This window comes from Crotalus tigris, unplaced genomic scaffold, assembly GCF_016545835.1.
Source record: "Crotalus tigris isolate CLP2741 ecotype Arizona unplaced genomic scaffold, ASM1654583v1 scf7180000017576.4783729, whole genome shotgun sequence".
Taxonomy (NCBI): Eukaryota; Metazoa; Chordata; class Lepidosauria; order Squamata; family Viperidae; genus Crotalus; species Crotalus tigris.
Genome location: NW_024096487.1, coordinates 967855 through 993043, shown reverse-complemented (window position 1 = coordinate 993043; position 25189 = coordinate 967855). Strand labels below are relative to the sequence as shown.

Genomic DNA, 25189 nt, shown 5'->3' with positions numbered 1-25189 from the left:
TCCTTTGTAACTTTTGATGGCTTCATATTAGAGAAGGCTTGGATGCCTTTCTGCCAATAGTTGATCTTTTTTGTTGGTGGCTGATTTCACTCCCTGATATGGGTTACATTGACTTTGCCTCTGAGGTGACTAATCTATTCATTCAACACATTTTCTGAAACCACAGCTTTCTCAATCAGCTAAGTTCCAAGGCACAGAAATCAGGGCACATATTTGGAAAGTCTTATTCCAGCTACCAGAAATGAAATCTCCATGAAAATATATTTAACTGTTCATTATATATATTCTAGATCAGTGGTTCTCAATCTTTCTAATGCCGCGACCCCATAATACAGTTCCCCATGTTGTGGTGACCCCCAACCACTTATACATCACCGGGTGCCAGGGGCGTGGCCAAAGAAAAGGGAAAAAAAATGGCAGACAGCCTTGTTTGGCGACCCCCATGAAATGGTCATTCGACCCCAAATGGGGTCCTGACCCACAGGTTGAGAACCACTGTTCTAGATCAAATTAATTTTTAATATTTCAATCCCTGGGTCCAGTACTATAGCTCCTGTTGTATCTCCTCCAGAGATATCGATGCTTTTTTGGGAAGAAATTATATAAGACAAGACTCTAATATGTCACTAGTACAGTGCTTCTCAATTATTTTCTGTCATGCCCCCCTAGGAAGAAGAAAACATTTCGTGCCCCCCGCACGACTGTAAATAGTATCATTTGTCTATAAAATTGTTATAAATACACCTCTGCATAACACTGTATCCTTATTAACGATAGAGCATCATGTCTATCCAATCGGGTCCTTTGCATGTGTCACGTGCGTTGGCAGTCATGTTGTCCTCCGCGTTGAGCTGCTACTGGGGCTGCGCTGGGACAATCTTCAGTGTTCGCGCCGCGCTGCTCCCTCTCTGACAGTATTTGCCGAGGTCAAACGAGCCCCCCTTTACGGAGCCACACGCCCCCCCTGGGGGGCGCGCCCCACTATTTGAGAAGCACTGCACTAGTAAGAGATTCATTGTTGGGTAACAAAAAAAAAACAAAAAACTTTTTTTCCCCAAATATTCAAAAAGTTTGAGAACTGGTTGAGACACTTTAAAGCTTTATATAGGGCAGACCTATATACTGTATGCTACACGGCAATACATTTTCAAAACATTGCTCAAGCTTAATTTCATTTTTAACTTTACACAAAACATTATATTCTATTCATAATGTGTAAACCAGGAAGGCCCCTGGTTTGAATGAATTTCCAATAGAATGGTATCAAAAAAAAATGTAGAAAACACTGGATACATATATTATTAGAAGAATGTAATGAGTTTTTTTATAAAATTATTCCTTCAATTATTATTGTTATGGGACTGATGTAATAGCCACATTGAAACTAAGCCGTAAAATTGATTAAATTGTTTGATAACTTTGTTAAATAGATGTAAAAAATTTGACTACAAGTCCAGCATGCAGGTTGCAGAATTTATTCCTTTGCTGGTGCTGAAAAATAATAAAGATAGCACTACATGTATTTTATTGGAGAGAAGAATTTCCCTAGATTTAATTGAAGTGCGGAGCAGCCACTGAAAAAGGGTCTATTCCTGGACTAGCCACCCACTGCAATTCAGCTTGGAAGGACACCTGAAGTAGCTTTTTTATATATTTTAGATTATAAAAACAAACATGTGAAAGTACATTCCTTATGATTCTGTGGTCTCAGACCATGAAGGTTTTTATCAGTTAAGACCAACACTTTGATTTGGGACCAATGTAGTGAAAATGATAAAGAACTGGTATAATGGATTCATACACATCACCCATTTCCAGTTAGTACTCTTACCATTGCATTTTGTGCTAAGTGATGTTTGTGGAACATCTACAAGGGTAGTTCCCTGTTTAACACATTATGGTACTCTAAATGAGTAGTTTCCAGGACATCTATTACCTTTGCAGGGCTATCTGTATCTAAACTGGAGCACCAGTAAAAACTGGTATAGGTGCTTCATACCAAAGAGGCCAATTATGCCTATTTTTTTTTTCATCTGCCTTTACACAAATGGAAAAAACAGTCCAACCTATCAAAAACAGTAAAAAACAGATTAGAAATACAAATTAAAATAGGCAAGAAAATGGTAAATGAGTACTGTGCACCCTAGATGAGTTCAAATCACCAGGAACAGATGGATTACACCCCGAGGTTCTGAAGGAACTGGCAGACATGATCTCAGAACTACTGAACTATATCTTTCAAAGATCCTGGAGGACTGGGAAACTACCAGAGGATTGGAAAAGAGCCGATGTAGTTCCCGTCTTCAAAAAAAAAAAAAAAAAAAAAATAGATCCAGGAAACTACAGACCTATCAGCCTGGGAAGATTCTAGAAAATATAATCAAACAACAAATCTAGAGGCAAACAAATTCATAACCAAAAGCCAACATGGGTTTGTCAAAAACAGATCATGCCAGACAAATCTTATTGCATTATTTGACAAGGTGACAAAAGTAGTGGACCAGAGGAATGCTGTGGATATAATTTACTTGGACTTCAGTAAGGCATTTGATAAAGTAGACCACAACCTATTACTTGATAAGATAGAAAAATGTGGATTAGACAGCATCACCACCAGATGGATTCGTAGCTGGCTGACTGGCCATACTCAGTGTGTGGTCCTCAATGGAACTGCATCTACATGGAGGGAAGTGTGTAGTGGGGTACTCCAAGGCTCTGTTTTAGACCCAGTAATCTTCAACATTTTCATCAATGTTTTGGATAAAGGTATAGATGAGGAAATCATCAGATTTACAGATGACACCAAGCTGGCAGGAATAGCTATCATTCCATGAGATAGGTTTAAGATACAGAAGAATCTTGACAGATTTGATCAGTGGGTGCTATCTAACAAAATGAAATCCAATGATGAAAAAGTAGGGTTCTATATTTAGGCAAGAAAAATCAAATGCATAGGTACAGTATAGGTGCTACCTCTCTCAATAGTAGTAACTGTGAGAGGAATCAGAGTCCTAGTGGACAATCACTTAAATATGAGCCAGCAGTGTGCTGCAGCTGTCATAAAAACCAACATAGTGCTAGGCTGCATTAACAGAAGGATAGAATCAAGATCCTGTAAAGTGTTAATACCACTTTATAATGCCTTGGTAAGGTCACACTTGGAATACTGCATGCAGTTTTGGTCACCACAATATAAAAAATATGTTGAAACTCTAGAAAGAGTGCATAGAAGAGCAACAAAGATGATCACGGGACTGGAGGCTAAAACATATAAGGAACGGTTACTGGAATTGGGTATGTCTAGCTTAAAGAAGAGAAGGACGAGGAGTGACATGAAAGCATTGTTTCAATATTTCAGGGGCTGCCACAAAAAAGAGGGATTCGAGCTATTCTCCAAAGCACCTGAAGGCAGGACAAGAAGCAATGGATGGAAACTAATCAAGGAGAGAAGCAACCTAGAACTAAGAAGAAATTTCCTGACAGAACAATCAGTGGAACAACCTGCCTCCAAGAAGTTGTGAATGCTCCAACACTAGAAGTTTTTAAGAAGAGATTGGACAGCCACTTATCTGAAATGGTATAGACCAGGGTTTCCTGCCTGAATAGGGGATTGGACTAGAACACCTCCAAGGTCTCTTCCAACTATTCTATTCTATTCTATTCTATTCTATTCTATTCTATTCTATTCTATTCTATTCTATTCTATTCTGTTAAAGATAGATTCAGAATCACACCCGAACCATGAATCTGATCCATTGCATTCCTATCCAGAGCAGGTTCAGTTTCAGTCCTTGGTGCAGATAAACAGTGCATGTCTGTCTTGTTTTGATTGAAATTCATTTTGCTGGCAATCATTCAGTTTATTATTGCAACCAGGCTCTGATTCAGAAGTTTTACCATCTCACCTGAATTTGATGAAAAACAGAGCTAGAGCTAAGTGTCATCAGCATGCCGACCACATTTTAGTCTAAACCTTAGGATTATCTTATTCAGCAGTTTCTAGTAGATGTTAAATAGGAAGGATAAAACAGAATTTTTCATAATATACCACAGAGTAAGTACTATGGTTGCAATAGTGGCAAATATCTGTAGCTCGGGTGTAGGATGAGGGTGAAGGTTCATTTTCCGAGCTTGTGGGTTAGTTTCCGAATGTTTCGTTACCTGGCTAAGTAACATCTTCAGCAGAATTTAGGGGATATCAATGTCAGTATTCTGTTTGTAGAGGCTTCAGGTGTGGGTATGTCAAGTGAGAGTCTTGTGATGGATCTTGCAGTGGGTCAGTTATGAGTAAGCAATGAGTGTTTTGATGAGTCTTGTGATAGGGAGGTTTCATCAGGTCAGGGTCATTGGGAGGTGAACTGCTGGTGGAGGAGGGGGCTTGCATGGGTGTTTGAGCAGAAATTACCAAGTATCACCTTATGATGACTATTACTCAGATATGAACAGAATCACTTTAAAGATGTTCTACCCATACCTTGCTGGGACTTTCCAAAAGGCTATAATCATAAATGGCATCTAAACGACTACAATGGCCATGTCCTTAGAGATTTTCAAACAAAGGCGTATTGGTCATCTGTCAGAGATTCTGTACTGGAACTCTGTGATGTTGGTTAGGATGGATGAACTCTAAAGTTCCTCTAATTCTTATGGTTTTTATGAACTCAAAGATAATTGATATCCTCCATCCTCAAAAGGAGGAAGTTGTCAACAACTTCCTAGAACAACAATGTTTTCCAGAGTACCTACAGTTTGCTTTTAAAAATCTTCATCAACAGAGATCAACAAAGATGGTAAGGATTTGGGGACTAAAACCTACGAAGAGGAATTAAAGGAACTTGGTATATTTGTCCTAAGAAAAGAAGGCTAAGGGGAAACACGAGAGTTGTCTTTCAATATGTGAAGAGCAGAGGGTGTGGATTTATTCTCAATGGTACTCAGGAGTAAAGCAAGAAATATTGCTTAGTAACTTTATTTCCAAGCTTGAAATAAGAAGAAATTTCCTGATTGTGAGAACTATTAAAAAGTGGAATGGCCTGCCTCCTTAAAACCAGGGGAGTACCACAGGAGATTTTCAAAGAAGTTGGACAGCTTCCAGAATGATTATGAGCATTCCTGCATTGGCAGGGGGTTAGACTAGAAGACTTTCAAGATCTCTTTTCCCTGTGATTCTCCTTAGCAGGGTTGGTAGTGATCAACAAGAGTAATGATTTTATGAATTCTTTCACTTATTTTAACCTGTATGGGCCTGGCAGAGGACATACAAATGCTTGCTGACTTGCATGCTAGAGCAGACATGTCAAACACAAGGCCTGGGGGCCGGATGCGGCCCGGGAAGTGGTTTCATGTGGCCCGTGAAGCCATCCTGGAAACAGTGAGGGAACGGCCCCTGCTGCCTTGGCCCTGGCCCAGGCTGACCGGGAGCCAGTGTACAATTTTGTGGTGGCCATCTATACTGAAATGCATTCAGTCTTAGCTCCACAAGGCCGTCTAGAAACAGTGAGGAATCAGCCCCTGCCACGTCGTCCCCGTCCCCTGGGTGCATGCTGTGGAAGTGTCACCCTTTGTGAGGAATGAAGAAATGGACCATGCCTTGGTGCTTGCCCCGGTCCCACCCCCTTCTGCCAGAGACCCTCAGATCTTTCCCACTCCTGCCTAGACCCCCACAGGGACCCTTAATGCGAACGATGTAGAGCTGGCCATGCCCACCCAGTAGGCCACACCCACTCCATCCACGCCCACCCAGTAGGCCGCACCCACCCTGACCCCCCCCCCGAGGGCAACCACAATGCTGATGCAGCCCTCAATGAAATTGAGTTTGACACCTCTGTGCTAGAGTGATCTGTGGAGCTACATGGTGCTGGGGAGAGAAGATAGCTAGGCAAATGAACGTTTGCTGGCACTTCCTGAAGCAGGTTGGGGTGGCTGAGACTTTCCATGGCCTGGCAAACAGCCCCAGAGCTGCATGGTTCTGGGCCTGCTTGCCACAACACAAGGCAGCATGCAGGGTGGCCAAAAGAGCATTGATGGACAGGGAGATAGGGAAGTGGGAGAGTTGATGAACCACATGGGTTGCCAAGCCCCTGAATTTTGATCATGTGATTGAGAAGCACTGCAACACCGTAGTTTTGGGCATGGGTTGTAAATCAAGTCTTTTCAGCATTGTCATAATTTCAAATGGCTACTGCATGAATATTTGTAAGTTTAGACTATCTGAATACTAGGTTAGCGATAGTGTATGTATAAATACAACTTTAGGCAGGATTTGCTCAAGATGAAGATTAGGGATTAATTTGCAAGAAAGATAGAGGAGTGCAGCCCTGTTAAGTGTCGGACAGTTCAAGAGTAGTATTTTATGATGCTCAGCTCAGGTGATTATTTACTATAATTATAGATACATGGTGAAAAACTATGTTAAAATGTTGTCAGATAGTAACAGGCAAATTGGTGGACATTTGCATTTTATTAATAGAATTGTAATGACTGTTAAGAAGTCCTTCTGCATGGTATAAAATCTAAATAAGAGTCCAGGACAACTCCCCTCAGCTGGTTTGCCCCAGCTGATTCAATGCGGGACAACTCGCCGAGGCCAATTTCATTTCATTTCATCCCTCCTTTAGCATCCTTTTTCTATACCACCATTTCTTGAATATTTCAAGTAAGAAGAAATATCGAAGAAATGGTGGAATAGAATCATTTTTTAAAAAAAGATGCTAAAGGAGGTACAAAATGAAATGCGAATGACAAAAATTAAAGTGATGTTGAAGAAACAGTGGTGGATAACAGTACAGTTATCTCAGATTGAGTTATCCGGCACTGAGTTGTCCCACAATGAGTTGTCCTGTGGCGAGTTGGCCGGGGTGAGTCGTCCCACTCCGTCTAAATAATACTAAAGCAGTATAATAGTAAAAATAATCTTGTAATCATCAGATATGAAATTAACATCTTTCCCTTTCTCTCTTTTTAAATGAACCATATAACACTTGGGGCTTAAATTATTTTTATACTTTTAGCAACTGATCCAAAGCTTGGTAAAATGATTTTTTTTTAATTAACTTTGCTGGGTTTTGAATTAAGCCCTTGGGACATTATAGTTTGATTCTGGTTGTCTCTTTAACTTGTCATATCTCACTAGGTAACAACAGATATCTTCCCCTGATTTGTACAACACTGACAGCACAGTATTTCAGTTCATAATCATTCAGCAGCACTTGCGTAAAAATAGCAAATAGCTGCAGAAGAAAAAAAAATCAGAATCCAGTTGTATGTTTATTGAAAAGCATTTCTTGTATATACGACTCCAATCTAAAACACATTAGATGGTATACAAAATCATAATATAATATTAAAATATTATGAAAACAAAAAACAACTAGAGGGTTGTCCATAATTTTTCACAAAGGGTAAACAGCTTTCATTGCCTTGGAAATGTCAGGAAAAAAAGGAGCCACACTTATCTCTGGGCAGTATATTTTGTAATGTGGGGGACTCTACCAAGAGGGCTTGCTTTTTGACCCACACCCGTACGCTAAAGTCATATCTAATAAGGCAGTTCCCGATGCACTGAATAATATTTGCTATTTCTTTGGTGTATAACTACATTAGTAAGTCATATTTTAATGTATTAAAAACATTTAGATTTAGAGAACCATTTTGGTCCAGTGGTTATGGTGCTGACTAAGAACCAAGAGACGGTGAGTTCAAGTCCCATCTTAGGCATGAAAGCTGTCTAGATGACAGTCATTCTCTCTTAGCCCAAGTCACAGGTTATTGTTGTGGGGAAAATAGGAGGAGGAAAGTGTATTGGATGTGTTTGCTGCCTTGAGTTATTTGTAAAAATAATAAAGGCAGTATATAAACAAAAAACAAAACAAAATTTAGTTTCTGGTCTATAATTCAGCTTGAATTCCAGCTACCAGTATCAAGGTCCCACATACTTTCTTTGTTCCAGAGCTGACATTTGCCGCATTATTTTCTCTACAATCATCTTCTTAGACCGATGCAGACAGCAAGCATGGCAATTACAACTCAAATAGCTTTTATTGATGTGTTGTAAAACTTGAAGCAGAGACGAAGGGTGGTTATTTAGTCAGAGAGCAAAGAATTTAAGAGAAATTTCTTTGCCTTGTAATTATGCCTAATGCTGCAAGCTGCTAGCCAATAAAGTTCAGAGACAGAAATACCAAAAATAGTTTAAGACAGTTAAACACCAGAGACTTCCACAGAAGCCAATCTAGCTGAGGGTCTGATCGCAGGCAATGGGCAGGAAGTATCTGGAACACATTCTTTAAAGCCAGAGTTCCTGGCTATGCTTAATTAGAGAAGTTAATGCCCCTTCCTTTTGAACTGTGTTGACCTTTACTGCTTTGCTCTCTTTAGCCAGCGGCATGAATTTAACACTTAACCCTCTCCTGAGGTCAGGCTCTGACTCCTTGCTGTTGGAATCAGTGGTCATCTGGGCTGAGTTATTTACCAGTGTCTGACAGCCTCTTGAACTGTAGGCTGGGAGTCAGTGGGGTTCTCTTCTGTCTCCAAATCTGTGGAATCAAAGGAGTCCTCTGAGGCAGGTCCCTTGAGGATCAACCAACAGGAGCAGACTAGCACCTCTCTCAAGGAAACTGGAACATTTCCCTTTCGCAATGAGGTATTCACTGCAGCCCAATAAAGAACCCTTAGTTCCCTCTCATGCCACTTTAACTATATAAATGGGTGGGTCATGTTCACAAATTGTCATACTTATTCCCTAGAACAGAGGTCTCCAACCTTTTGGGCACCAGGGACTGGTTACGTGGAGAGAGGTTTTTCTGTGGACTGGAGGGGGCGTGGCTTTGTGTGCTGCTTGCATCCTGTGGATGGGGTTTTCCTTGTTTGTGCGGACCGGTTGCTGGCATGCCCGCAATTGGTCCACAGTATTGGTCCATGGCCCGGGGGTTGGTCCACGGCCCGGGAGTTGGGGACCCCTGCCCTAGAAGACTCAGTCCACTTCTTCACAATCCATAGCCACAAACACCTTCCAAATAGCATTCCAAGTAGATGTTATTTGTATCACTTCTTTGGATGTCACCCATCCGACTTCCAAATCAGAGTGGATATTATTGTTTTATTTACAAAATGTCTTAGCAAATTTGAACACCTTGAACTTGGTTATTCAAGTCCAAAAGTGATACTTTCTTTGTTATTATTTGTTTAATATGAATTCAAATCAAGAAAATGTTTTGAAAACTGCTGAGAGAAATTAACTTGTAGTTAAGCAATTAATTTTAAAACATTCTATGCTCTAAAGTCCAGTTTGGTCTAGTGATTAAGTACTGAGGTAAAAACCAGGAGACATGGCTTTCGGCTTTTCGGCATGAAAGCCAGCTGGGCAACATTGTTATTTTTCACTCCTAAAAGATTTCAATTTCTTTTTCATGTGAATTGTATGGCTTATATGTTATATAAATGGTGGAAAAAATTCTGATTTAACTTGGTCTGATTTTTTTTACATCTCAAAAACTTGGCATTTTATCAAGGGCATGTAGACATTTTATATTCACTGTAGATCCAGAAGGCTCAAATATCCACAGCCACTTGGTCTTGCCAGATTTCAGCTAAAGGCTGTTATTCCTCATCCAGACCTGCACAGCTTCCAAAAACTGGGACAGGACATCAATAGTAGAATAGAATAGAGCTGGAAGGGGCCTTGGAGGTTTTCTAGTCCAGCCCTGCTCAAGCAGGAGAATCTATACCATCTCAGACAAGTAACTGTCTAGCCTCTTTTTAAAAATCCCCAGTGATGGAGCGCCCATGCTGGCTACTAGTTATAACTTTATTTGCTTCTAATTGTTTGCAGATCTGTTTTTTTATTATTTTTTCTAGTATATTAATGTTAAACTGATTGGTCTGTAGTTTCTTGGGTCTGTTTTTTTTCCTTTCTTGAAGATGGGAACCTCATCAGCCCTTTTCCAATCCCCAGGTACTTTCCCTGTGCTCCAGGATTTTTGAAAGATGTGATGCAATGGTTGTAAGATAACATCTGCCAGCTGCTTCAGTACTCTGGGATGTAATCTGTCAGGCCCCGGTGATTTATATTTGTCAAGGTTGGATAGGTGTTCTCTTACCATTTTCTTGCTTATTTCAATTTTTGTTTCTAATTTGTCTTTTACCGTGGTTTTTTTTGGTATGTTGGGCTATGGTTTCTTTTTGTTTTCTCCCTGTTGCCATCTTCTCTCTTTAGTGGACCTACAGTTTCCTTGACTTTTTTCTTGTTGTAAAAAAGAAAAACTTTTTTCTTGCTGTAAGAAATTTTTTTTTATTATCCATGATTTCTGTTGCAAGTCTTTGTTCATTCTGAGCCTTTGCTTTCCTGACTTCATCTTCACATGTTCTGGCTGTCTGCTGATAACCGGCCTTAGTTGTGTGCCCCTCTTTCCATTTTTTGTATTTGTCTTTTTTGTCTTTCAGTTTGTGCAAGAGATCTTTGTGTAGCCATGCTGGTTTCTTCTTGAATTTCTTGGGTATCTTTTTTTCTTCAGTGGTATTGTGGTGGTCTGGGCTTTTATGATCACATTTTGCAGAGTTTCCCATGCTTCTTGGGTTGTTTTCCCCTTTAGGATTTTCATCCATGGGATCTTTCCTAGGTTCTCTCTGAGTTTGTTAAAGTCAGCTCTTTTGAAGTTCAAGACACTGGTTGGATTGTTTTCTGTTTCTAGTGTTTGTGTTATATTAAATTCCAGTATGACATGATCACTTTCGCCCAAGGTTCTGGCAACTTCAACTCCCTCTATCACTTCTTCTCTATTAGTTAGAATTAAATCCAGTATGACTTTCCGTCTAGTTCCATCCTCCACCTTTTGGATGACAAAGTTGTCAGCTAAGTTGGTTAGGAATCTGTTTGATCTTCTGCTCGCTGCAGAGTTTGTCTCCCAGTTGATAGCTGGATAGTTGAAGTCTCCCATTACTATTGTGGTATACATTTGTTAACTGGTTGGCAAAGAGTTCATCTATTTCTTCTGATTGGTTGGTTGGTCTGTAATATACACCTATGGTAATGTCATTTTTTTTCTTTTTTATATTGACCCATATGTATTCTGGAGAGATTTTATCTTTGATCATGTGTGCTTCTGTAGATATGTAATGTTCTCTTATATATAGTGCAACTCCCCCTTCTCTTTTTGTAGACCTGTTTCTTTTGAACAATTTGTATCCATCCATCAGTCCATTCCATTCATGGGTTTTGTTCCACCAGGTTTCTGTAATACCAACTATGAAATACCCCCCTTGTGTATTATTGCTTCTAATTCGCCCTGTTTGTTCCCCAAGCTTTGAGTATTACTTAGTTTCCCAGGGACAGAAAGGAACAGCTGAGTTTCATCAACAGTTCACCCCATGTTGATGAATGATCTCACCCAGTGGCTTCATGATGTTAAATAGTAGCAGAGAGAGCATTTATTCCTGCAGAACCCCACATAGGAATTGAAGGCAAGATTTTTAGTCAATACTGACTAATGCAGGGAAAGATTGAGGGCAATAGAAGAAAGGGAATGAGGTGGCTGGATGGAGTCCCTAAAGCAGTAGGCGTGAGCTTAAATGGACTCCAGAAGATGGTAGAGGACAGGAAGTCCTGGAGGAACGTTGTCCATGGGATTGCGATAGGTCGGACATGACTTCGCAACTAACAACAACAACAACATTGCAGAAAGGAATCGAACCAACATGATACTGTACTGCCCACCTTCAATCCATGGAACCAATCCAGAAAGTTACCATGATCAGTGGTAATGAGAGCTGCCATACGTTCTAATACAATGGGTGGATAGACAATATTCATATTTGTACAGAAATATATATTTGATGCTTATTTTGGCATTTGAAAACTAACCCTAGATGCCTTGCTGCCTTTTTTTATCTCAGAAACTTTCTCATGTGATAAAAGACTTTCCAATTAACAGCTCATTATCATAATTAGTAAATATACCAAGATTAAGCCAAACATGCAGCATATCTGTTGAACAAAATGATAAGTGTATACTTAACATTTCTTGGAATCTACAACTTGTATTTTATGTAAGTTAACCACCCTGTAACTAGAAATAGTAGTTTCAGAAATGGCTGTTCCTTATCCAGTCCGTCTTGTAAAAGGATAATATTTCCTAATTAATTCTTTGTTTCTTGACTGTATATAATCTTTATGACAACTTTATCTGAATCTGGAAGATCTCCAGTTTGTTGATATATAGGCAGCTGAATGTTAACAGCAATTTAGTATTGAGATTTATTTATTTTTTATAAGCACAGATGTGTAGTTATTATATGTATTTTCCAGAGTGTGTGATACCTTACTCTCTTTCCTAGAGCTACACCTGACCCTAATTTAATTTTCTTTCTTTATAGCTTTAATAGTGTACGTCAAGGAACTCACATTTTGTTCCGAGAATTCAACTTTGTCCAAGCTACACCCCATAATAGAACATCCTTTCTAAGGACTTTTTGGCGATGCTTTAGGACAGTGGGGAAAAATGGAGGTGAGTCTTTAATTTTTTTTTCTCAATTTTTAAGCCAAAAGTGTGATAACCTTTTGTCTAGAATTTTTGAATCAGTAACTAAATCTGCCAATTTTTGCACTGGTTTTAAATATCCTTTATATTCTTTTTCTAGACTGTGTTTTGCCTATGAACTTGTATAGGCTACAATTAACATACAAAAGAGATTAGTAATGGAATTTTTAAACACATGTTTACAGAATCAATATTGTCTCATACTAGGAAAAATTAAATTTATGATTTAATTACATAAGTTAAAACCAGTCTGAGAATATGTTAGGGAGTTCAATGACCAATCCAGTGTAGGACCCTTTTCTGTTTTTCTCATCATATTAAATGGATGGATGGATACACTTAATTTAGCTCTTTCATTAAGAACTATCTGACATGGGGGACCCGTTTTGTAGAATGCACTATTACTAGTATAGTTCTCAACTTCATCAGAACATCACAAGCCCTTCCCCCACAACAAGAAGGTATCCATGGAAGGGATTGAAATTTTTGTTATTATGGCTGGTTTCACAGTCAGCCAGATGTTTAGACTGGATTTGGTTTTTTTATCTGCCTATTGAGTCCCTCCCAAGGACCTGAGACAGGCAGATGCTGTTTGATGGTGTTAAAAATATTGTCACAGGATGTAAGTTGTTCCAAATAAAGCTGCTTTTGGCAATTGACTGATGGTGATTTTGTCAATGCCAGTGGTGTTCAAGTGGTACTCCAGATGTTTTGGGATTACACTCAAGGTGCTTATTACTATTGGTACTATATTTGCTTTCTTTTATCACAGTTGTTCTACTTCTGTTTGCAGGTCTTTATATTTTGTGATTTTTCTCCAGCTCTTTTTCTTCCCTTCTGCCGTCTCCCGATACTGTAACATCCAGTATCCAGACATTTTTGTCTTTCTTATCAATAATGTTAACTCTCAGATGTTTTGTGACAGGTGCTTGTTTGTTTGAATTCTAAAGTACCAAAGCACGTAGGTTCTTCATTTTATATTATTTGTCTATTTTGTGGTCCCACAAGTTCTTGTTTGAGGGCAGATAGTATTTCTTGCAGATCTTCCAATACACCATTGTTGCTACTTTGTCATGCTAGTGTCTGTAGTCAGTTTGTGCAGTTTTCTTGCATCAACTAACTACTGATCCACTGTTACTTCTTCTTTGTAGAGCTCAAGCAATGGTTTACTTTTTTTACTCCATTTGAAAATTGGGGTTGGAGTTTTCTTGGAAATGGAATGAGAATGACAGATGTCCTGTGATATGTCATAAGAGACAGTCACAGGAAACATTAGCTTTAGTGAGGTAATCCTCCAATTATTTCATTGCAGTAAAGGGTATGTTAGCCAAGAAACTGATTTAAAAACAACTGTAAACAAACTCCATGACTGGAATGTTTATCTCTATTAGTACAGACACATCCAGAAGTATTAATACCTCTCCCCTTTTCTCAAGGAATTCCAATTTGCCATGCAATGCAGTGAAACTAACACAAAGAAATGGTATGCGCCATTCTTTACTCCACAGTCCAAAAAGGTGGGCACTTCACTTTTGCTGTATTCTTATATTCTTGTAAATAATAAAACAAATGAAAATGGGTGTGGACATAGTTATTGGTACCCCTTAGAAATTAAAAGACATTATCGGATTTTAATGAATTCTCAAGCAGGCTACTTAATTGCTATCAAAGGTATTTTCAATTTCATAATCAGTCACTCGGCTTATTTGAATGGAGTAAACTGCCTTTTGAGTCATTGTGTGCAGTGCAGTGAACAAGCAGAAGAGAAAGAAAAGCAGAAAGTTGTTTGAGGAGGAAAGGAAGGTAATAATCAAGCATGGTAAAAGTTACAAAGCCATATCCAGAGAGCTTCGGATTTCTGTGACTGCGGTTGCTAATAGTGTAAAGAATTTTAAGGTCCATGGGACTGTAGTCAACCTCTCTGAAAAATTGATGCCAAGTTAAATAGAAGGATAGCTTGAATGGTGGAGAAAGAATCAAGGAAAAGTTCACAACAGATCTGTACTTCCAAGATCAAAGTACAACAATATCAAGTTGCACCATCTGTCTTCATCTGACTGAATGTGGCCATAATGTTTGAACATCCAGGAGGACACTATTCTGAAAGATAGGTAAAACATAGCCATACTGGAATTTGCTAAAATACATGAGCCGAGGTGGCGCAGCAGTTAGAGTGCAGTACTGCAGGCCACTTTAGCTGACTGTGTTCAGCAGGTCAGCAGTTCAAATCTCACCGGCTCAAGGTTGACTCAGCCTTCCATCCTTCCGGGGTAGGTAAAATGAGGACCCAGATTGTTGGGGGCAATGTAAATATATATATATATTTGTTTTCTGAGGTTTTCGCGGGTGTTTATATGTAGGTCTTTGGTTGTTCGGGTTTTCTCCCGCGTAAAATTAGAAGTGTCTTGGCGACGTTTCGACGAAGTCCCATTCGTCATCTTCAGGCTGGTAGCCTACCAGCCATTTTGAAACCCGCCCTTATTGACAAACGACTCCCTAACACAAAAAAATGATACCAGACCCACACTCACAAAAACCACACAGGATGTCACCACCACACATCCACGCAAAAAACAAACCCAAAGCCACACCGATGATGAGGCACGACCACAAACCAGAAGGGGGGGGAGATTCGCGAGGTCGACGAGGCGCAAGAGACCGGACCATCACGCCCCCCATCTGTGAACCCCAAAGACCTCCGTGAGACTTGCGTAGACACCAGCAACGTAGGAAAGAAAAGGAAAATGGGAGAAAAGTACTGTAGCAACCCAGGGGAATGTAGTCTCGCTACCACTACCCCCCCCAGACCGGTTACCCGTAGCATGGCGTGCGCAAAACAGTGGGAATTGCAAAGTGTAACTAGCGATGGACCCGTGAATGCCATTGGGGAGAAAGAAAAGAATAGATCAGAACGAAGGGGAAGACGGAGGGGGGAGATTCGCGATGTGAATCCTGAAGATCTCCGTGAGACATGCGCAGATACCAGCAACGTAGGAAAGAAAAGGAAAATGGGAGAAAAGTACTGGGGCAACCAAGGGGAATGTGATCTCGCTACCACTACCCCCCCCAGACCGGTTACCCGTAGCATGGCTTGCGCAAAACAACTAAATACAACGACAGCTAGAAAACAGCCCCCCCCACAACTAAACAACTTACCTCCCAACCTCAGACCATCATTATGTCACATTCAACTCGGAATAACTTACAAGATCACCCGGATGAGAGTTGTGTAGAAAGTGAAAGCATTAAAGCCAAAAGAGAAAGTCACCGCAAAAGGAGCAACTGGGTAAAGGATGATTGTGAAAAGAACATGAAATGCATATTGCTACCCGAACCCGGGGGGAAGGAACTAAAGCATAGAGACCACCGAAATAATAGAGACTCTTATCCATTCACCCCAGGGTTAAGGGAAGGTAGGATGGACGAGGAGAGACACGTAACTGAAAGGAACAGGAAAGAACAGACCAGTCTTGTGCAATTGAATCAACTGGCCCGGTGACGAGGTCGAGGAGCCGCGCGCAGACTCTGACATACCTATAAAAAGACTCTCACACTTCCTGGCGCACTAGCCCTGAGGATGCCGGCAGGTGACGGCGAAAGCTTGGCGCTTTTTAATTAAACTTTTATGGTTTTATCTTTACCCTGGTGTTCATTTTATTCTTTGCCATGAATATTCCCAGGGCTCATGTTTTTAATTTTCTTAATCATATATATATATATATATATATATATATATATATATATATATATATATATATATATACACACACACACATACACATTGCTTACTGGTGTACACCGCTTAGAGAGTGCTTGCACTTAAAGCGGTATATAAGTCTCATAAATAAATAAATAAATAAATGTTGACAAGCTACAGTCTTTCTGGGAGAATGTCCTTTGGTCAGATGAGACAAAGAGGTTTTTGGTAAATCACAGAAGAAAAAAACAATGCTTTTCAAGAACAGAATGTCATCCTTTCTGAGAATCATAAAAGAGGCTCCATGATGTCATGTGTTGCTTGGCTGCCTCCAGCATCAGCTGCCTTGAATCTGTGCAGAGCACAATGAAATCATACAATTGTCAAGACATTCTGGAGTGAAACATAATTTCCAGTGTTAGAAAGTTATGTCTCAGTTGCAAGTCATGGGGTCCCCAGCATACATCGAAGGGGACCAAAGAATTATGAAAAACAAATATTAGACTGTTCTGCAGTGATCTGATTTGATTCCTGATCTGGATCCAGTAGATCATCAGTAGAAACAGATGAAATTCACAGTTGGGAGAAGGAAGCTGTCAAACCTAAGATAACTGGAGCAGTAGACAAAGTGCCAGTTGAGAAGTGAAAAAGTCTTATTTGGAGATACAGAAAGCACTTCATTGAAGCTATTGCCTCAGAAGAGTATGCTGCAAAATATTAGGTTAGGGCTACCAATAATTATGTCATGCATTTTCATTTGTTGTCTATAAGAATATGCTAAGTCATAAATTAAAAGCAAGGTGTCTGCTCTATGGACTATGGAGTAAAAAAATGGGGGATGCCATTTACTTTTGTCAATTTCAACTTATGTTATAGCAAATTGGGATTCTTTGGGGAAAGTAGAAGGGTTCCAATACTTTTGGCTGTGTCTTGTATGCATGATCTCAAACCATTGAGGATTCTGTTAGTAATATTCAAGAGACACATATATTTGGAATAGAAAAATGAAAAAAATTTTTTTTCAGATCTTATAGTTACAATGATTAGCATGGGTCACATTATGCTACTCCTGATGTGAATTTGCAGAAAACATATTTTTTCTATTTTCTGGGGAAAATCTAGATCAATTTTCCTTAACCCAGTTTATTTCAAATGCATTAGATCAATTCCCATAAGTCATAAACCAGTACAGCTGGTGTTACTAGAAGGATTAGAGGAGTTAATTGTGATATATCTGGAGGGCACCAATGTGGGGAAAGCTGCTGTATGTAATGAAGTTTGAGTGGGAAATGAATTTTTCCCCTTACAGGGCACACTTTGAATAGCATATCGTATACATGATTTCTTGTTTAAAAGATGACTTGTCAATGTCTGATGCTACAATTGAGAATGCCTAACAAATGAAAAAAGTATGTCTCTTTGTCTTTCAATCTTTTTGGGGGAAATATGTTATCAATCATCAATTTTTATTTTCCTTTTTATTTACCATGCAATGGTAGTACAGTTTTGTTTTATCTTTTGTCTAGCATTCTTGGCTCTTACAAGAGAAAATCATTCCTGTCGAGACAATGGATTGTGAGTGCTCACATGTGCACATGTATAGATGTTCATCAATCAGATCCTATGTGGTCTGGCTCCTATAGACAGGAGGATTCAACATAATACTAGGTTTTTTTGAGAAACAATTCTTTATCTATTGCAATATATTTTATTTATTTATTCTTCACATTTCTGAACTGCCCTATCTCCCTCCAAGAGGGACTCTGGGCTGTGTACAATAAAATATCGAAATCTAAAAATAGTATATAAACATTAAAATGTTAAAATTAAAATTTTAGAAATTTTTAAAAAATTAAGGAGGAATTATAAAAATTATAAAATTATATATATATATATATATATATATATATATATATATATATATATATATATATATATATATATATATATATATACACATACATGCACAGGAGCGTATGCCAAGGGAATATAATGATAAAGGCTGCCCAGCTAAAGTAAGCAAGCATCTATATTAGGCAGCAGTGATATAAAAATTGCTGGAGCTAGATTGTATCAGTGATAATGGCAAAGGCATCATTTCACACTGCAGAGGAGAAGGCTCTCTTTTTTAAATGAGTGTCTTAGAAGGATGTGAAAAACAAGGAAGTGCATTGTTTCCAATTTGGCAGGCTACAGCAAGAAATATAATTGACTACCGTGCAGCCAATTAATGAATAATATTAATTAAATATCATGAAAAACTTTTAATATGACACAGTTAATCAAGTTTATGCCCTACCCACTCATGCAGAAGAAGAGGTGGTTGGTGGTTTTTATGATTAAGTTCAGTTTGAAATGGATGCAAGAAAGATGTGATTGTCATAATTGGAAATATGAAGGAAAATGCAGTTGGATTGTGTGATCTGTGGCAGGAAACCAAAATAAAGCATGAGCTTCTCTTATCAGTTTCTGTCCCTTCAATTATATCTTCAGTGATTACCTGCCTGGAGACATCTATAATACTGGGAAAAGTATAAGAGAAAAGGGAAATCGGGACAACCCCAGTGGTAAGGTAGATGGATTTAGTTACTATGGTGAAATGTGCATCATTGGAAACCTTAAAGGGATAGATCATCATGGAGAAAATCGATGTGGTTGCTAAGAGTCAAAACCAATTTGGTGGCACATAATCACAATCATAGCTTGAATATCATGATTATGAGAATTTTGCATAAAAATGTAAAAAATATAATAAGATTTCAACAGTATACAAAAAGTTTCCTTTTCTGTGTAGAATATTTTCCATTTTAGGAACTGAAATAACTGTGTTTGCTTTCTCTATTAGAAAAGTTGCCACAGGCTTTAATTAATAAAATATTCATCACACCAGTGACAGCTTTTGTAATGAGGATACACTATATTTTTATGAAGGAAGGATAACTCTGAATTTAAATTGGTCTCTCCAAAAAATAAAGGAAGGAAGGAACACGCAGACACACAAATACTCATGCACATATACACACAGACATACAAAGATGGACAAGTGAGGGACAGAGAGATCTAATGAATCCCTTTCTTCCCTACTTTGGATGTCAACTTTGCTTAACTTAGTCCTGAAAATTCCATTCCCTTTCAAAACATTTGTACACTCTTCTATACAGTATATATGTGTGTATATATCTGTCATCAGTCATACTACCCAAAAGAAAACAGAGCAGGATCAGAACTATATCTATCTATCTATCTATCTATCTATCTATCTATCTATCTATCTATCTATCTATCTATCTATCTATCTATCTATCTATCTATCTATATCAACTCGTAAGTAAAATGAATTGCTTAATAAAATTGATTCCTTATCTGCAAATACCAAACATTCTCTTTCATGGCTAAAACTTGTAATTGGACACACATTTCTCTTTTTCTTTCCAGCAGAAACCATGAAAAGGAGGTGGGAATGAGAATGGAGATGAGAGAAAGAAAAGGATAATTAGAAATTTAAAAAAAGGTAGAAAAACCCCATTTAGTCATTGTAGCAGCTCCCAACCAACAGCTGCATTTTTAGACTGTCAAAGGCAACCATTATTTTAGCAGCAATATCTGCAGTATTTGTACCCTCACCCATTTTCCTTTCTTTCTTTTTTCAAAATCTGCTTCTATTATCAGCAAATGAAATACCTCCTCCCAGCTCAGGAAATTACCCAGATGGGGAAAGAAGTTCATTTTTTTCTGTTAAGAAAATGTGGTGCTAAATTAAGAATACCAAGCTAGCACATTGTGTATAGCCATATTTGAAAATACCAGTATTATGATTTTCATACGAACATGTGGAACATTGATGTTTCCCTCATGGACATGCAGTAATAGGATTTAGTTATTTGAAAAGGAACCATTAATGGAATTAGTTAGATGTTTAAACCAAAATATGTTAGAATGATACAACATCCACCTCAACTTCTTGTTTCCAAGTATTGGGTAATACTTGGAAACTGAGCCAAAGTTCCAAGACAATTTCAAGATTGATAAGATAGAACAGAATGAATGTTAATTCTGATAATTATGTGATTTAAAGGAAAATCAAATAGTCTTTTAGAATTTGCACAAACAAGTATAGCTGGGATTACACACTTCTTGAAAGATGAAAAGCATCTTTTTCCCGGATTCATCCTTGACTGTAGGAGTTCATTTAGCAGAGTTGTCTAGGAATGATTTTTAACCATTTTACCAGTTGGCAGCAGTATCAGAGAAATCATATTATATCTTCAGTGATTTAGCATGGATTATTACAGTGCATTTTATATCCAGCTGCTTTTAAAGACAGTTCAGAAACTTTAAATAGTGCAGAATTTTCATGGTTGTATGCTACAATCTCAGTTAATGATATTCACGATTCATATTTATCTCTAATCGGCTGCCATGCCATAGTGTTTCCAGGTCTGATTTAAAGAGCTGTTTTAAAGTAAAATCAAGTCTCAAAAGAATTTGGGATGAAATTTTCAGAGTAACAAGCCCACACTTGAAAGGCCCTCTTTTTTAAAAATCTTGATCAGTCAGCTTACAAGTAAAGCTTTTTCATTGATTACACAACATTTAATGGCATTCATTTCCAGAAGGGATTCATCAGGCCTCTTTGTATTTCTTCCAAAACATCCTAAAATATCTACTTACTCGCTTAAGATTTTATAAGAGTGTTGGACATCTTTTAGTATGTAATTATTCTGTATAGTTGTATTATGAGTTTGTTAAGTGCCTTGAAAGAGATCCCAAGCATCTTTAATAAATATCTACATAGATGAAAACTTAGAATGGAACACTCATAAATATACAAGTTATCTAAAAACACCAAAGTAGGCATTTTCAAGACCTTCTCTATTAGCTACTTCTAATGGTGTCCCTGTATCACATATGTGCAGAACAATTCAAGTCTAAAGATCCTGTTCTTCAGGCTATTAGTGAAAGAAATTTGCCTAACATACAGTGATGAGAGTTTTTGTAGTCACTATGTGACTTGCAGAATATCCAGTATGTTTTAAGAAAAGCCTTATTACAATTCATGGGTAAAGTGCTTTTATGATTTCTAGGCATCAGGTGGCAAACTCAGTATTTTTGGAGAAGCCACTCGGTGTAATATACAGGGGTATCTAAAGCAAGCTTGAGATTTTATAAAAATAATAAAATGTGGATTGTGACATTACTCCTTATGTGCTTCAATGCAATATTGCAATATTAATACAAAAGGACAGAGTTTATTTTTGGACATGCAATTCATCATTTGCTGTCCTTGCTGAAGTTCATAGTAGTGACATAAAAAAGAATGGGTTACATATATCCCGTCTGCTAGAGGCATTGCAGGAATTTTTAAGTATTCCATAGTACTGACAATTTAGCCATATTTTAAAATTGTTTTCTGAAATGTTTGCGCTGACTAATTTAGAATTTGAAGTACAGCTACCGAAATGGGAATATTAAAGGAGACACCAGGACAGCCATAATAATGCTTATTAAAATGATCCCCATTAGTTTCTTAAAGGAATCCTTCCCAATCTGCTGCACCAGCGAGAATCTCCAACATTCACCTCACAAAGGGGTTGCTCTCATTGGGCAAATTTTATAGCCCTTCAACCACTCTATTCCTCTTCACTTCTAGAGTTGCTTAGTAGGCATCTGCAAAGGAAGGTTATGTATTAATGAGGATTAAGTGTCTGGCAGGCACTGGTGCCACCTATGACAAAAAGAAGGAAATATCCCTTCCATTTTTTTTATTATTATCATCATCATCATCATCATCATCATCATCTAATTGGTGTTAAAACAGGAATGCTGTTCTTTCACAACTTACAAGAGTAAATAGGAAGAACTAGCTTACCTAAGTAGCCTCTCTTCCAGGTCAAAGTCACAGGATAGCTAACTTATTTCCTACCTAAGAAAATTGCGCAACTGGTTTTAATCAGGCAGGCAGGCCTCCAACGCTGGCAGAAACAGGATTCAAGGACTTACATTGGCTGCCCTGATTTAAGGAGTTTAATATGAAGTGAAACTTAATATGAAGTTATTCTACAGTTGTAATAACTTCCATGTTTGGTGGTTCTGTACCTTGATAATATTTTTCTCCTCCTGTGATTAATAAATGCTGGTCATGCTATAGTTTCCATGTTTGCCACCACAAACATTTACTACTAAAAAAATCAACTAGCTTTATCCCTTAGTGGATAGTAATAATGGCATCTGAAGGTGTTCTGTGGAAATAAGCAGTTTTTTTTTTTTCAAGTGACTGATTTCTGCAAGTGAAGTACTGTATTCTGAGAAGAATGTCAGTAGCTGGACAGTTGAAAAGTTCGTTTAGAATTAATCCTATGTCTTTAATTTGAATGTTTTATAGCTAACTAAAAAGTAACAAATCCAAACTACTAGGCAGAAAATAAATGCATAACCAACCTGTCTTCTACTCCTTTCTTGCCACTTTTCCGTACCAGTTCACTCCAATTTAAATTCTATAGCGGTCTAGCCACTCTGTGCATCCAATGAAGTGAAATTCAAAAAATGCTTATAGCATTTAGCTTTTAATAAAAAAATTAGTATTTGGAAAAGGTGGTAACCAACTCTCCTATTATTATTATTTTTGCCTTCATAAGCTTTATAGAAATGTAAACATAATAAAATAGGTAGTTTAGCAACTACTGATTTTAAAAACAATATACATGTTTAATTATATCACATTTTCATCTTTGGTAGAGGTGGCAGGAAAAAAAATGCCCTTTTGAGCTAAGTTTCAGATTTATGTTTTTTAATGGTGTTTTGTGGCAGCACCAACTCTTATACAGGAAATGGGGGATTCCACTCCCGTGGAAGGATTGAATCAACACTTTAGCCAATATGCCAGATGCTTTTTTATATATATAAAACACACTATTTGTTGTTTGATCTTGAGATAAATATGCTGTGATCCAGAAAATATACATTCTTTGCTCAAACCTTTCCAGGCTAAGCACAACAGACACATAAATGTTGAAAGTTACAGGCAAATGCATGAATAAACAGATTCTTCCTGTTGTCTGAGAGTGATTTTAAATATGACTTAACTGAATATTTGTTAGCTTTGATGATTTGTTTGTAAAGAGGAAATGTAAAGCTTCTGCTTTCATTACCCCCTTTTAGTTTCCTCTTCTTGACTTCCTGTTGGTTCAGCAGTACATCTGTGAAGTCTGCTTCAGCAGCTGTTTTTACTTTGCATCATAAAAATCATCTCTTACTACTACATTTTCTGTTGGCTTGGCAACCTCTAGTTTTCTTGTAACATGCCTTAGTATGTTAATTTAGACTCAAAATGATAATCATTAGGTATAAAAAACAGTGCATATGTACAGTGAACTGGGATTTACCTTTTCAGTGGCATGCTAATGTTACAAAACTTAAAAACTGTTTCAGAAATTCTGAGAACAGAATTGGGTACCGTAGATCCGTATTATGGACAAGGAAAAGCCATTATTTAAGCATTAGCAAAAAAAGAGCTGAATTGCCTCAAAAAATTAATTAAAATGCATATATTTTTAGGTAAATAGACCTGAAAATAGAGAAAGAATTGCTGAAATTCAAATAGAAACATGCTTCAATGCGTTGGGAAAGACTATGACCAGATGGTCTGTGTGGCACTCAGTTTGCTCTTCAAATGCTAATTACTGGGGGGCAATTTCATGGACCCTTTCTTTGCTTTGGTTTTTACCTTTTAATTGAACTTGTGTGGAGAGCCCTTGAACAGAAGACTGTCCCTCTGAAATAGAACACTTAGACTGCATTGCAAAAAGCAGATATTGATACTCCCATTTTAAACTTAACTGTTCGTATTTTTAATCCCCTGATTAAAAAACTTTACATCAGAATCCTTCCCTCCCAAAACTGAAATATAATGATTAAACATTTTAGTCTCCTTATGCTTTTCTTTCAGTTGACCTTTGGAATCTAGTTGACCTGCTCTTTGGAATGTATTGTCTGTTCTCCAGAACAGTTTAATTAAATTGTGTTTCCTAAGTATAAACAGCCCTTCAAGGATCTCCTGTGGAGTTTTGTGAGTTAAGCACGTGCTTATCCTAACTCCTGTGGATTGCAAGACACGGTGACTCTCTGGTTTTAATTACTGTATTTTTCTTTGAGTGCTGTTCAGCCAATCCAGTTAAATACATTTTGATTGAGAACTTTTTTCCTCACAAAAGAGGAGATAGTCTCAAAAAGACAAATACATACAAATGCTTGGAATGACTCTTTGCTTCTGAGTCCTTCAAAGTCACAACCTATTAAGAATTACAGTTATGCAACACTGATTTTATTAGGGTTGAGATAAGCATATTTTAAATCTTCTTTGAAATAATAAGGATTAACATATTTTGATTGAATTGAGACTCTCATCTTTAATTCAAGGAAGGAGTTGTGATTTTAATTTCATGAATCCCTATGTTGCATTTAACACAATTTATATTACTTCCCCAGCAATACTAGAGACGGCTGAGATGGAATTAAATACTTCCTTCTAGTTGCAGGCCTTGAGCTTTTTGTTAGATTAAAAAAAGAAAAAGACTTAATATAGTTTGCAGAGTTGCTCTGTTTCTAAAATGTTTCTGTGAACTCCTGGGAAGCTGGACACAAATGTAATATAAAATAATTGTGGTGGATGGACTTAATTACAGTAATGATGGGACAGATTGTCACAGAGAAAGTCATCTGTGTGATTGCTAATAGTTGACATCAACTTGAATGCACATAATCATAATCAAATGAAATCATATTCTATATTCTACCTTCTCAGGAATCTCATTCAGTAATGAAATGTATTGTCTCATTTACTGGAATGATAAAGTAAAAGCTCAATATTTTAGTAAGCATTCAATAATTTCTGTAGCTGAAACCAGAGACAGTTGGAAGTAGAATGTAATAGCCAACTAAAATGTAATGTTTATGTAAGTGG

At 37.7% G+C, this 25189-nt stretch overlaps 1 protein-coding gene across 1 annotated transcript in view; it reads left to right on the top strand.

Annotated features, from left to right (window-relative positions):
- Positions 1–25189, top strand: part of CUNH11orf49 (chromosome unknown C11orf49 homolog) — a 142838-nt gene that overhangs the window by 50703 nt on the left and 66946 nt on the right. Inside the window, exon 3 of the mRNA XM_039358115.1 lies at positions 12370–12500. Within this exon, the coding sequence (XP_039214049.1) occupies positions 12370–12500 (131 nt within the window). The remainder of the gene's footprint in view (positions 1–12369; positions 12501–25189) is intronic.